This window comes from Rhinoderma darwinii, chromosome 3 (assembly GCF_050947455.1).
Source record: "Rhinoderma darwinii isolate aRhiDar2 chromosome 3, aRhiDar2.hap1, whole genome shotgun sequence".
NCBI lineage: Eukaryota > Metazoa > Chordata > Amphibia > Anura > Rhinodermatidae > Rhinoderma > Rhinoderma darwinii.
Window position 1 is genome coordinate 214597152 of NC_134689.1, and position 13754 is coordinate 214610905.

Below are 13754 nucleotides of genomic sequence, written 5' to 3' on the forward strand. Positions count from 1 at the left end.
CAAGTTGGTGATATACACCCAGAAAATTAAACTGATATAGCCAGTCTGGCAATATTCTTATAGATACTAAGAGAAATTTGGGATATGAACAAAAACTAGACCAGCAGAAAAACAATATAAACCAGAGATTTGCTTTTATTTTGTATTTTTCTCCAAATCAGAACTGAAATCTGATGGGTTTTCCTTAGCAGCACCACCCCACTAATGTGCACTAGTTTTTATTTATGTCTGAATTATTATTATAAGGTCAAAATTAAACAAACTATCTAGTGTTTACCTCTTCTCTTCCTTTTCTGTAGCAGTCATCAATTTGCTGTTCTGAGCTGGGCCAATGTATCTAAGAGAAAGGGAAAAGTAATTCATAAGCATCACACCCAAAGTTGCTTTAAAAAAAATTTTTATAAAAAAATATGGAATTGTAAAACGAAATTTAAGCAAAATTAGAACATTTGACACATTCAAATTGTACAGAAACATTTACATATTTCTTTTGAGGATTGATAATATTTCAAAAAAATAGACGGTTATGAATAGAATGTGCAAGCAGTTGACACAAGTAGTTCTTACCACTAGAGTTACTAGGTTTGCTTTTCTTTTCATCAGGCTGTTGAATGTGGTTGACTGAATGGCTGTTTAATTGCTAACAAGCCGGTTAATGCTGTTTATATGATATATTACGGTATTTTACTTAGCTTCCAGGCAGATTATGCTAACATAAAGCACACCCAGATTGGTACAGATATAATGTCAGAGTCATCTATCAAAAGAATTAACTCATACATTCCCCACTTGAGAAACCATTGCATTAAATATTCCAGTATTTTAAAGCTATTAAAAACTGTCTCTTTAACAAGAAAATGTTACATAATAGTTTATCCAGAGAAGGGAGTAAATCCTATAATGCTATTCCTGTATAGACACGGCTTAATGGCTCAATAAATTGCCCTTCTTCAGAATGACATGAGCTAATTAATAGTGCATTAGTCATAATAAACTTAAGATAGCAGCTCCAACTCCCACTTATAATATCCCACACTCACACTTCAAATTTAGAAAAAAAAATGTGTAACAATATCTAATAACAAAATGTTCGAATGGGTTTCTAATAGAGGATAAAGCCAAAGCCTATAATTGTCGGAATAGAAAACAAATGCACATAAGTGTATTTTCATCAGAGTAAAATGCCTAGATTTACAGTTATATAAACAACTATATTCCAAATGACACAGTCATACTTTTAGATTGTTCATGCTCAACACAGAACTAACCTTTAGGCCTCATTTACACGAGCGTATTATACGCGCGTGCGACGCGCGTGCTTTTCACGCGTGTCGTACGCACCTATAATAGTCTATGGGGCTGTTTAGACGATTCGTGAATTTTGCGCAGCGTGAGTGCGTTGCGTAAAACTCACGACATGTTCTATATTCTTGCGTTTTTCACGCAACACGCACCCATTGACTTCAATGGGTGCGTGAAAACAACGCATGCCACACTGACGGTCCTGCGTTGCATGCGCGAAAATCACGCAAGAGCTGTCAAACTCCTGAATGTAAACAGAAAAGCACCACGTGCTTTTCTGGTTACAAACATCCAAACGGAGTGTCAAATTAGAGATGAGCGCACCGAACTTCACCGGGTTCGGCCGAACTCGTTTTAACCGAACCCGGCAAAAAATGTTCGGGTACGCGACGTCAGGAGACAGTCACTGCCCACGGTGCTGAAAGACTTAAACTGTTTCAGCACCATGGACAGTGACTTTCGATCACAATATACATATACGTGTAAAAAAAAAAAGAAGTTCTGACTTACCGATAACTCCCGGCTTCTTCCTCCAGTCCGACCTCCCGGGATGACAATTCAGGCCAAGTGACAGCTGCAGCCAATCACAGGCCAAGCACAGGCTGCAGCCAATCACAGGCTGCAGCGGTCTCATGGCCTGCCGCGTCATCCTGGGAGGTGGGGCCGGATGACAAGAGAGGGACGCGTCACCAAGGCAACGGCCGGGAGACCGGACTGGAGGATGCAGGCAGTTCATGGTAAGTGTGAACGTCTTTTTTTATTCACAGGTTGGTGTAGATTGTGATCGGCATTCACTGTCGAGGGTGCTGAAAGAGTTACTGCCGATCAGTTAGCTCTTTCAGCACCTTGGACAGTGACGGGCGTCGACTACCTCATCTCTATGATGGCGGCTGCGCGAAAATCACGCAGCCGCGCATCATACACGGATGACACACGGAGCTGTCAATTGCCTTTTGCGCACGCAAAACGCAGCGTTTTTTTGCGTGCGCAAAACGCACACGCTCGTGTAAATGAGGCCTTACACTGGTTACACTCTCAGAGACTTGACAGATACTGTATGTGGACAATACCATTTAGAAAGAATTTGAAACATAAATGATGTAAAATGTAATGCAATACAATATATAATTTAAATCTGGAATATAAAACCTTGTCTGAGCAAGATATTCCACAGATTGCTGTACGCCTCTATAATCAATTCTTTTAATTGGCCAAGTTTACTATGTCCCTTACCCTTTACACATTCAGGCAGATTTATGAATGTATTTGTGTTTGGAATATATAATAAAATGCACCAAAATGTGGAACATTTCTGGCGCATAATGTTGCATCAGGTTTTTTAGACATATTTATTAAACAAATGCTCCAAAAATAACAGATCTTTGTGTCTCACTTGACACTTTTAAAAAGTGCCTCAAAAAAATGGGTGAGCCTTACTAAAAATTAGCATTGCTTAAAATTAAAAGTGCACCAACATTTTTCCAAAGATCTGGTCCAAAATTCTGTCTCGAAAGAAGCCAAATCAAAGGTGGTATAAGGAAGAGGAAAAGGGTCAGTTCGCATAGCATTTTTTGGCGCTGAATTTGACTCGGAAACCAGGTATAAATGAGCACCACGAAACGCCCCAAATACCTCCCCCGCAATGATTTAAAAGTGAGGCAAAGGTGTTTTTTTCCCGGGCGGCCTGTGACTGCTTGAAGAAAAAAAAAGCTGCATGCTCTTTCTTGGAGTGGTTTTCACCTTTGACCTTCCATTGAAATCAATGTGAGGCAGCAAAAAAAAAACAAAAAAAAAAACATGCACCGCTCGTTTGAAGTGTTTTTTGCAGCATCTTTTTACTAAAAATTTTACAAAACTCCTAAATAAAATGGCAACAAATGTGGGGGAAAAAAAGCATCAAATTACGCTGGCATTTCAAAATCTGCCTCAAAAATCCTGAATTAATTTTGAGGCATATTTTTTCTGCCTGACAAAAAACTCTGTGTGAACTTACCCTAACTCAGAGGCGTAGCTAGGTTCTCCTGCACCCGGGGCAAATATTCAGAATGGCGCCCCCCCCCAATTTATTTCCCGACATCTCCTTCCCCCTCGCCATGTTTTCTTTCCCTACCAATCAATGAGGTGTAATTTTTTTTCACAATTTTTTTAATGTAACTCGAGTATAAAAGTATTTCTACATTTTACAAGCGATGTAGTTCTATAATGTAATTAGCATAAAAATAAATAAAAATAAAATAAATTTCAACGAGCCCACACACAGCCCCCTGTAGATAGCGCACACACAGCCCCCTGTAGATAGCGCCACACACAGCCCCCTGTAGATAGCGCCACACACAGCCCCCTGTAAATTGTGCCACACACATCCCCTCTTGTAGATAGCGCACACACAGCCCCCTTGTAGATAGCGCACACACAGCCCCCCTTGTAAATAGCGCCACACTCCCCCCCCCTTGTACTTAGCGCCACACTGTGAACAGAGCGGTGAGCGGTAGCCTACCGCTACCACTCTCCGCTCTGCCTGGTGTGACTTACCGGAGAAGCCGAGGAGGTCATGCGGCGCAGGCAGTGGCGGAGTTCATTCTGACTAGGGTTGATGACAGCCAGGGCCAGCCGGCCTTAGCTTGGAGGGCGCCCTGTGCGGGACTCTCTATTGCCGCCCCCTACACAAACCAAAAATTAACCACATATATGGACACGCTGTAACATATATACTGTACATGCATAAAGATAGATATTTAGACATACAGGCAAATATACATACACACATCTGGAATATATACATACAGGTAAATATATAGACGTACAGACATATATACACACACACACACACACACACACACACACACACCGGCAGATAAATACACAGACCGGAACATATACAAATACATAAAAGGCACATATATACAAGCACAAAGACACATTCACAAACAGACCCATATATACCCACACAGGCACATATGTACTAAGCACAGGTAATGTAGTAGATGTTACCTGCAGTCCTATGTAACACCATAGATAACACAGTGATAACTTTCTGAGTACAGATAATGTAGTAGATGTTACCTGCAGTCCTATGTAACACCACAGATAACACACAGTGATAACTCTCTGATTATAGATAATGTGGTAGATGTTACCTGTAGTCCTATGTAACACCACAGATAACACAGTGATAACTCTCTGAGTACAGGTAATCTAGTTGATGTTACCTGCAGTCCTATGTAACACCACAGATAACACAGTGATAACTCTCTGAGTACAGATAATGTAGTAGCTGTTACCTGCAGTCCTATGTAACACCACAGATAACACAGTGATAACTCTTAGTACAGATAATGTAGTAGATGTTACCTGCAGTCCTATGTAACACCACAGATAACACAGTGATAACTCTCTATGTAGTAGATGTTACCTGCAGTCCTATGTAACACCGCAGATAACACAGTGATAACGCTCTGAGTACAGATAATGTAGTAGATGTTACCTGCAGTCCTATGTAACACCACAGATAACACAATGATAACTCTCTGAGTACAGATAATGTAGTAGATGTTACCTGCAGTCCTATGTAACACCACAGATAACACAGTGATAACTCTCTGAGTACAGATAATGTAGAGATTACCTGCAGTCCTATGTAACACCACAGATAACATAGTGATAACTCTCTGAGTACATATAGTAGTGTTACCTGCAGTCCTATGTAACACCACAGATAACACAGATAACACAGTGATAACTCTCTGAATACAGATAATGTAGTAGATGTAAGAGACAAACACATGCAGAGACATAGACAGACACACACACACACACACACACACACACACACACACACACACACACACACACACTGTAACATATACACATACAAACACAGTGACACACACTGTATTCACACTACACACACAGACACTAACCATGTCTCCTTGCTGACAGCATCACAGGTCAGGATGGGCTGTGGGCGGAGCTTCCTCTCTGCTTCTCGGCACAGCAGAGCACAGAGTAGAGGCAGATGCTGGAAGGCTGCAGCACGGGAGTGGACCTGTCCCCTGACCTGAGTCTTATCTGACCTCATGTCACTGATGTGAGGTCAGCTGACAAGTCAGGTGACTGGACTGGTCCACTCCTGGCCGTCACAGACCGCAGTTATCTCCTGGCTCTTCCTAAGCTGCTGCAGGTGTCCGACATACGGGGCGCCTGTCAGCAGCGATCAGCTGCTCTTCGGTGCCCCCCCCTCCATACCACCGGGTTGCGCCCGGGGCACATGCCCCGCCTGCCCCCCTTAGCTACGCCCCTGCCTAACTGGTCAAGCAAGATGTGACAAATTTATCATACAGCATGTACCAGTGTGATACTTTTGGCGCATCTTCTGACTGCCTGGTCTAAATTTATGCTGTCTTAATCTTAGTCTTAATCATTTTTTTTTTGTTATGCAGTAAATCAAACTTTAATAATCCTTTGTGTATTAATACAATTTCTTTACATGGTCTTTATAGACATTTGTCAATAACTTGTCATTCTGAATTATATTCATTTATTTTGGTTCAGATATGAGGAAGATATTGTGCGTCATGAAATTTTAACACAGACGTATTATATATAGATAGAGGTAACCTTGTCGTGGCAGGTGGGCTCGCACATTTTGATCAAACTGAGTGCTAAGAACCCCACATTTATTAACATACTAATTTAATAACTATAGCAGTAATGCAATAAAAATAATAAAAATGCATAATAAACAATAAGTGTATATATATATATATATATATATATATATATATATATATATATATATATATATATATAAATATATATATATATATATATATATATCTTAGCACCTGCGGTGTGCATCTGCATTTTCTTGTTGCTGGTAATACATTAGTCACGGCAGATTAGCACCTGCATATCTATTTCAAGTTTTAGGAGGAGCTGACCAACTCTTTTTGTTTGTTTAGATATATATATATATATATATATATATATATATATATATATATATATAGAGAGAGAGAAGTCCGAATTAGAATATCATAAAAATGTTAATTTATTTTTATTTCAGAAATTCAATTAAAAAAGTGAAACTCATATATTATATAAATTCATTACACACAGAGTGATCTATTTCCAGCATTTTTTTCTTCTAATGTTGATGATTATGGTAACAGTTAATGAAGACCCAAAATTTAGTCTCTCAGAAAATTAGAACATTATATAAGCCCAACTTCAAAATTATTTTTAATACCGAAATGTTGGCCTACTGAAAAGCATGTACAGTATATGCACTCAATACTTGGTCGGGGCTCCGACTCTGCATGAATTATTGCATCAATGCGGCGTGGCATGGAGGTGATCAGTCTGTGGCACTGCTGAGGTATTATGGAAGCCCAGGTTGCTTTGATAGCGGCCTTCAGATCGTCTGCATTGTTGGGTCTGGTGCCTCTCATCTTCCTCTTGACAATACCCCATAGATTCTCTGTGGAGTTTAGGTCAGGCGAGTTTGCTGGCCAATCAAGCACAATGATACTGTGGTTATTAAACAAGGTATTGGTACTTTTGGCAGTGTGGGCAGGTGCCAAGTCCTGCTGGAAAATGAAATCAGCCTCTCCATAAAGCTTGCTAGCAGAGGGAAGCATGAAGTGGTCTAAAATTTCCTGGTAGACGGCTGCGTTGACTCTGGACTTGTGATAACACAGTGGACCAACACCAGCAGATGACATGGCTCCCCAAACCATCACTGACGGTGTCAACTTCACACTGGACCGCAAACAACTTGGACTGAGTACCTTTCCACTCTGGGACCTTGATTTCCAAATGAAATGCAAAATTGACTTTCATCTGAAAACAGGACTTTTGACCACTGTGTAACAGACCAATCCTTTTTCTCCTTAGCCCAGGTAAGACGCTTCTGATTCTGTCTCAAGGAATGCGACAGTTGTAGCCCATGTGCTGGATACGTCTGTGTGTGGTGGCTGTTGAAGCACTGACTCCAGCCGCAGTCCACTCCTTGTGAATCACCCCCAGATTCCTGAATGGCCTTTTCTTGACAATCCTTTCAAGGCTGCGGTTATCCCTGTTTCTTGTGCACCTTTTTCTACCACACTTTTTCCTTCCTCTCAACTTTCCAATAATATGCTTGGATACAGCACACTATGAACAGCCAGCTTCTCTAGCCATTTACTTTTGTGGCTTACCCTCCTTGTGGAGGGTGTCAATGACTGTCTACTGGACAACTGTCAAGTCAGCAGTCTTCCCCATGATTGTATAGCCTACTGAACCAGACTGTTGGACAATTTAAAGGCTTAGGAAACCTTTGCAGGTGTTTGTGTTGATTAGCTGATTAGAGTGTGACACCATGAGTCTACAATCTTCAACTTTTACCCAATATTCTAGTTATTTCTGAGTGACTAAATTTCGGGTTTTCATTAGCTGTTAGCCATAATCATCAACATTAAAAGAAAAAAATGCTGGAAATAGATCACACTGTGTGTAATGAATCTATGTAATATTTGAGTTTCACTTTTTGAATTGAATTACTGAAATAAATTAACTTTTTGATGACATTCTAATTAATTGAGAAGGACTAGTATGTCCCGTCCAAAAAAAATTGGGATTAGAAAAATTGTTGTAATTTTAAATAATTATGCATATAAGTCAGTGTGAGATATATTGCAACTATAGTTATCCTTTGTCAAAACATTGTGTATTCATCAAATGTAAAATGACATGTCTGTTAGTGAATCCTGTCCAACAAATGCACTGCTGTCCCTCAAAATGGAGATCAAAACAGAAATATTAGCCAGACTTCCTTCTTCCTTAGGAGACCCAGCGATGCAGCTGAAAGCTGCGGACCGTCGGCCATGAGAAGTTTGCGGGGGGGGGCAATAAGAACTTTTGCATCGGGGCCCATGAGCCTTTAGCTATGCCCCTGGTTCATTCAATTGCATCAATACCAAGTAACACCACATTTCCCTGGTAATAATAGCCGACCCGTCTTGCTCTAAAGAAGGAGTTGTCCAATGAGGAAAACTACTTTAATGTGCTCTTTTCTAAAAAAAAATAAAGAAATATGTGGTTCATGGGAGCATCCTCATTATATAGCTATTTCTGTTCATGTATAGAAGGGTATATGGGAGCAATATGACTAGTCAATCTGTGATAAGTATACATCATGTGCGTTGGGCTGAATCAAATTGTGCTATACTTGCACTATTGTTTAGAAAATAAATATAAAGTATAGTTTAGCACTCTTGACATGGAATGTAAGGTTTGTTTTTACATCTATTGATACTTACGGTATTAATATAAGTAGTAGTAGTAATAGTTTTATGTGTTGTCACAATAAGTTTGAATTCTGACTTCTGTTTTTCCTTCAGAATGTCATATCTTCAAGTATTTAAAAGACCTGGTCAATAGACTTGATTAAACATATTCTGTCTGTTGTCTCCACAACTCCGATGTATACCTATGTGTCTCCATGGTAAGTAAATATACAATGAACTGTGTGTAGTCTGATCATACAGACCTCTGCTACTCCATTTATTTTGCCCCCTCTTCTACTGTCTATAGGTAAGCAAACAGAGGGAATGCATGGAAGGGAGTGAAACATGACTGCAAGATTATAAAACACAAGGTTTATTTGCAATATGTAATTAAGGAGATACATACATCTGCAGAGGAGCTGTATACACAATATGGTAGGATAATTTTAACCAAGACTCTGCAAATTTGCCTAATTTTTTTCAGATGCATTGGAACAATAGAAAATTATTTGCAAAAGTGTACATATCCTTTAAAGCAATTTTAAATATTATCTTTGCACAGAAAAATACCTTTACGATTAATTGATTTTAAAAAAAAATCACTATACAGAATTGCCAGTCAAGTATTAATATTAAACGTGTGAGCAGCAGATAGCTCTAATTTAGTATATACCTCAGGAGAAATGAAATATAGCATAACATGTTTATGTTGTCCAGATAGTTTATAAAATTTGTGGATGGAAAAAGTACATCTCCATTATATTTTTGAGTTGAAGGGCTTTTGTAATTTATATTCCCCTAGCAATCAGTGTAAGCATTTACAGAACTGCGATAGGGAGAAAGCTAGTTAGGTAAAGGCCATAATATGCTCAATATCACATTGTGAACACATATGACCATTGTTTTACTTATTTTACAAACATGGTTTAACCCCCTTAATGAGCAGCCTATTTTAGACCTGAATGACCAAGCCAATTTTTACGTTTTTCCATCGTCTCATTCAAAGAGCTATAACTTATTTATTTTTGCGTTCACATAGCTGTATAAGGTCTTGTTTTTTGCAGGACAAGTTGTAATTTTTAATAGCTCCATTTTGGGGTATATAGAATTTATTGATTTACTTTTATTAACTTTTTTTTTGGGGGGGAATAGAAAAAAAAACTGCAATTTTGCCACACTTTTTTTGCGTCCTAAACTTACGCCGTTTACCGTGTGGTATAAATAACACAACAACTTTATTCAGCGGGTTGTTGCAATTGCAACGATACCAATTTTTGCATGTTTTTTTATTTTATTTTTTACGAAGTTCATTGTGCGGCATAAATGATGTAATAAGTATAAAGTTGGGGTCATTACGGACGTGGCGATACCAAATATGTGTAACTTTTTTACTTTATTTTGTTTTTTAATAATAAAGCAGTTTGTAAGGGGGAAAAGTGGGTTTTTCATATTTTTTTCACTTTTTTTTTTTCACTTTTTATTAAACTTTTTTTTTTACTTTTTACTAGTCCCACTAGGGGACTTCACTATGCGATTATCCGATCACATTTATAATACACTGCAATACTTCTGTATTTCTGTGTATTATGCGTGTCCGTTTAAAACGGACAGGCACATGCTAGGCAATGCCTCTGGCATTTATTAGGCCCCCGGCAGCCATAGGAGACACAAACACTCGGCGATCTTATCGCCGGGTGTCGGTGGGATGAGAGGGAGTTCCCTCCCTCTCTCCAAAACAACTCAGATGCGACGCTCGCTATTGAGCGCTGCATCTGAGGGGTTAAACGGGTGAGATCGATAATAATATTGATCTCACCCGTTCGAGCAGGGATGCCCCCAGCCCTCAGCTACCTCTGGGAGAATAGGTGACCAAAAAATAGACATCTAGCGTTTAGAATTTTTTATTTTTATGGCGTTCACCATGCAGGTTAAATAATGATATATTGCAATAGTTCAGACTTTTACGGACGCGGCAATACCAATTATGTTTATTTCTTTCTTTCTTTATTTACTATGCTCTAGGCGGAAAATGGGAAAAGGTTTTTTTTTAACTTTTAAATTTGTTATTTATTTTTTTACACAAAAAAAAACTTTATTTAACTAATTTTTACTTTTTTTTATTAGTTCCCCTAGGGAACTTCAACCAGCGATCTTTAGATCGCTTGCACGATATACTGCAATACTAATTGATTCTGACAGGCACCTATTAAGCCCTGCCGGAGGCAAGGCTTAATAGGTGTACAAAGATGGCGGACCTGGGGGCGTTCATTAAGCCCCCAGGCAGCCATAGCAACCATCGATTGCGTTGCGGGGGGTGCGATGAGCTGTTAGAGGGGGTCGCCCCCCTCTTTCTGATGATTTAAATGCTGCGGTCGGTATTGACCGCAGCATTTAACGAGTTAAACTTTCGGGATCGCGCTCTAGCACGATGCCGCTAGTTACTCTGAAGTGTCGGCTGTAACATACAGCCCACACTGGCATCATATAGAGCGAGCTCACTGCGTGAGCCCGCTCCATACTTCCCCTACCCGACTTTGGCGTATGGATACGTCAAATGTCGGGAAGGGGTTAATAGAGACAACAGCAGTTGCTCTACTAGTACTGATGTTCAGATGACTTACAACATGATCGTAGTACACCAGTTACATAAGGGAGGAACTTTCTTATGACAGCCTTAGTAACAGTAGAAAACAGTAGGGTGGATACATTTTTTATTTGCCTTGCCTTGCGAAAGTATTCACCCCCTTGCTGTTTTTCCTATTTTGTTGAATTACAACGTGAAATTAAAATGGATTTTCAATTTGATTCTATGTAATGAACCTGACAAAAGAGTCCAAATTGTTACAGTGGAATGAAAAAAAACATACTTTGTTTAAAAAAAGAAACAAACCAGAAAGTTGTGAGTGAAGATGTATTCAACCACTTTGCAATGTTACCCCAAAATAAGGTCTAGTCAAACCAATTACCTACAGTAGTCACATAATTAGGTGAATAAGGTCCCCTGTGTGCAATCAAGGTGTCACATGACCTGTCACATGACGTCAGTATTGTGAAGGATGATTTATTTGCTTATATTCTCTATATGAAATTACATTGTGAATTATCAAGCAGGATGCCGAATTACTAAGATATGTATTATGTGAAAGTGATGATAATGTTTAAATGATTTAGTTTCGTGCAGCAGCCATCTTGTCTGGAGTTCCCATCTTGGTTTTATTGTAGTGAATAGAAAAGTCATTTTTCCTTTAATACATAGTTACATAGTTACATAGTTAGTACGGCTGAAAAAAGACACATGTCCATCAAGTTCAACCAAGGGAAGGGAAAAGGGAAGGAAAAATTTCTACACATAGGAGCTAATATTTTTTTGTTCTAGGAAATTATCTAACCCTTTTTTAAAGCCATCTACTGTCCCTGCTGTGACTAGCTCCTGTGGTAGGCTATTCCATAGATTCACAGTTCTCACAGTAAAGAAGCCTTGTCGCCTCTGCAGCTTGAACCTTTTTTTCTCCAGACGGAGGGAGTGCCCCCTTGTTTTTTGAGGGGGTTTTACAAGGAACAGGATTTCACCATATTTTTTGTATGTGCCATTAATATATTTATATAAGTTAATCAAGTCCCCCCTTAGTCGTCTTTTCTCAAGGCTAAATAGGTTTAATTCTTTCAATCTTTCCTCATAACTTAAATTCTCCAAGCCCCTAATTAGTTTCGTTGCTCTTCTTTGTATTTTTTCCAACTCCAGGGCATCCTTTCTATGAACTGGAGCCCAGAACTGAACTGCATATTCTAGATGAGGCCTCACTAATGCTTTGTAAAGTGGTAATATTACATCCCTGTCCCGCGAGTCCATGCCTCTTTTAATACACGACAATATCCTGCTGGCCTTTGAAGCAGCTGATTGACACTGCATGCTGTTATTGAGTTTATGATTTACAAGAACACCCAGATCCTTCTCAACAAGTGAATCCGCCAGTGTAGCTCCCCCTAGGACATATGATGCATGCAGGTTGTTGGTACCCAGATGCATAACTTTACATTTATCTACATTAAACTTCATCTGCCAAGTGGACGCCCAAACACTTAGTTTGTTTAAATCTGCCTGCAATTCATGAACATCTTCCATAGACTGAACTATATTACATAGCTTGGTGTCATCTGCAAAAATAGAAATAGTGCTATTAATCCCATCTTCTATATCATTAATAAATAAGTTGAATAAAAGTGGTCCCAGCACTGAACCCTGGGGTACACCACTTATTACCGGGGACCATTCAGAGTAGGAATCATTGACCACAACTCTCTGGATACGGTCCTTGAGCCAATTCTCAATCCAATTACAAACTATATTTTCTAAACCTATAGTCCTTAATTTACCCATTAGACGTCTATGAGGGACAGTGTCAAATGCCTTTGCAAAGTCCAAAAACACTAAATCCACAGCGGCCCCTCTGTCTAGACTTCTGCTCACCTCTTCATAAAAACAGATTAGGTTAGTTTGACAACTTCTGTCCTTAGTAAAACCGTGCTGGCTGTCACTTATAATGCTATTTATTGTCACATAATCCTGTATATAGTCCCTCAATAGCCCCTCAAACATTTTCCCCACGATGGATGTTAAGCTTACTGGTCTATAATTACCCGGGGAAGACCTAGAGCCCTTTTTGAAAATAGGCACCACATTTGCGCTGCGCCAGTCCCTTGGCACTATACCAGTCACTAGAGATTCTCTGAATATTATGAAAAGGGGGACAGAAATAACTGAACTAAGCTCTTTAAGAATTCTAGGGTGTAACCCATCTGGTCCCGGGGCCTTGTGTACATTTATTTTATTTAATTTAGCTTGGACCATATCTACATTCATCCAATTCAGTATATCAACTGATATATTAACAGCACTGGCACCGGCTACATCAGCTGCTCTTTCTTCTGTTGTATATACAGAGCTAAAGAACCCATTTAGTAACTCTGCCTTCTCTTGATCCCCTGTCATCAACTCCACATTACCATTATCTAGGGGTCCTACATGTTCAGACCTTGGCTTTTTAGCATTTATATACTTGAAGAATTTTTTGGGATTTGTTTTACTATCCTTGGCCACCTGCCTTTCATTTTGTATTTTTGCTAATTTTATTACATTTTTACAGATTTTATTAAGCTCTTTATATTTTACAAAGGCTGCAGCTGTAC

At 39.2% G+C, this 13754-nt stretch overlaps 1 protein-coding gene across 2 annotated transcripts in view; it reads right to left on the minus strand.

Annotated features, from left to right (window-relative positions):
* SEMA3E (semaphorin 3E) overlaps positions 1–13754 on the minus strand; it is a 151858-nt gene that overhangs the window by 54191 nt on the left and 83913 nt on the right. For both annotated transcript variants that reach the window (XM_075857366.1, XM_075857365.1), the window contains exon 3: positions 278–337. In XM_075857366.1, coding sequence (XP_075713481.1) covers positions 278–337 — 60 coding nt within the window. The remainder of the gene's footprint in view (positions 1–277; positions 338–13754) is intronic.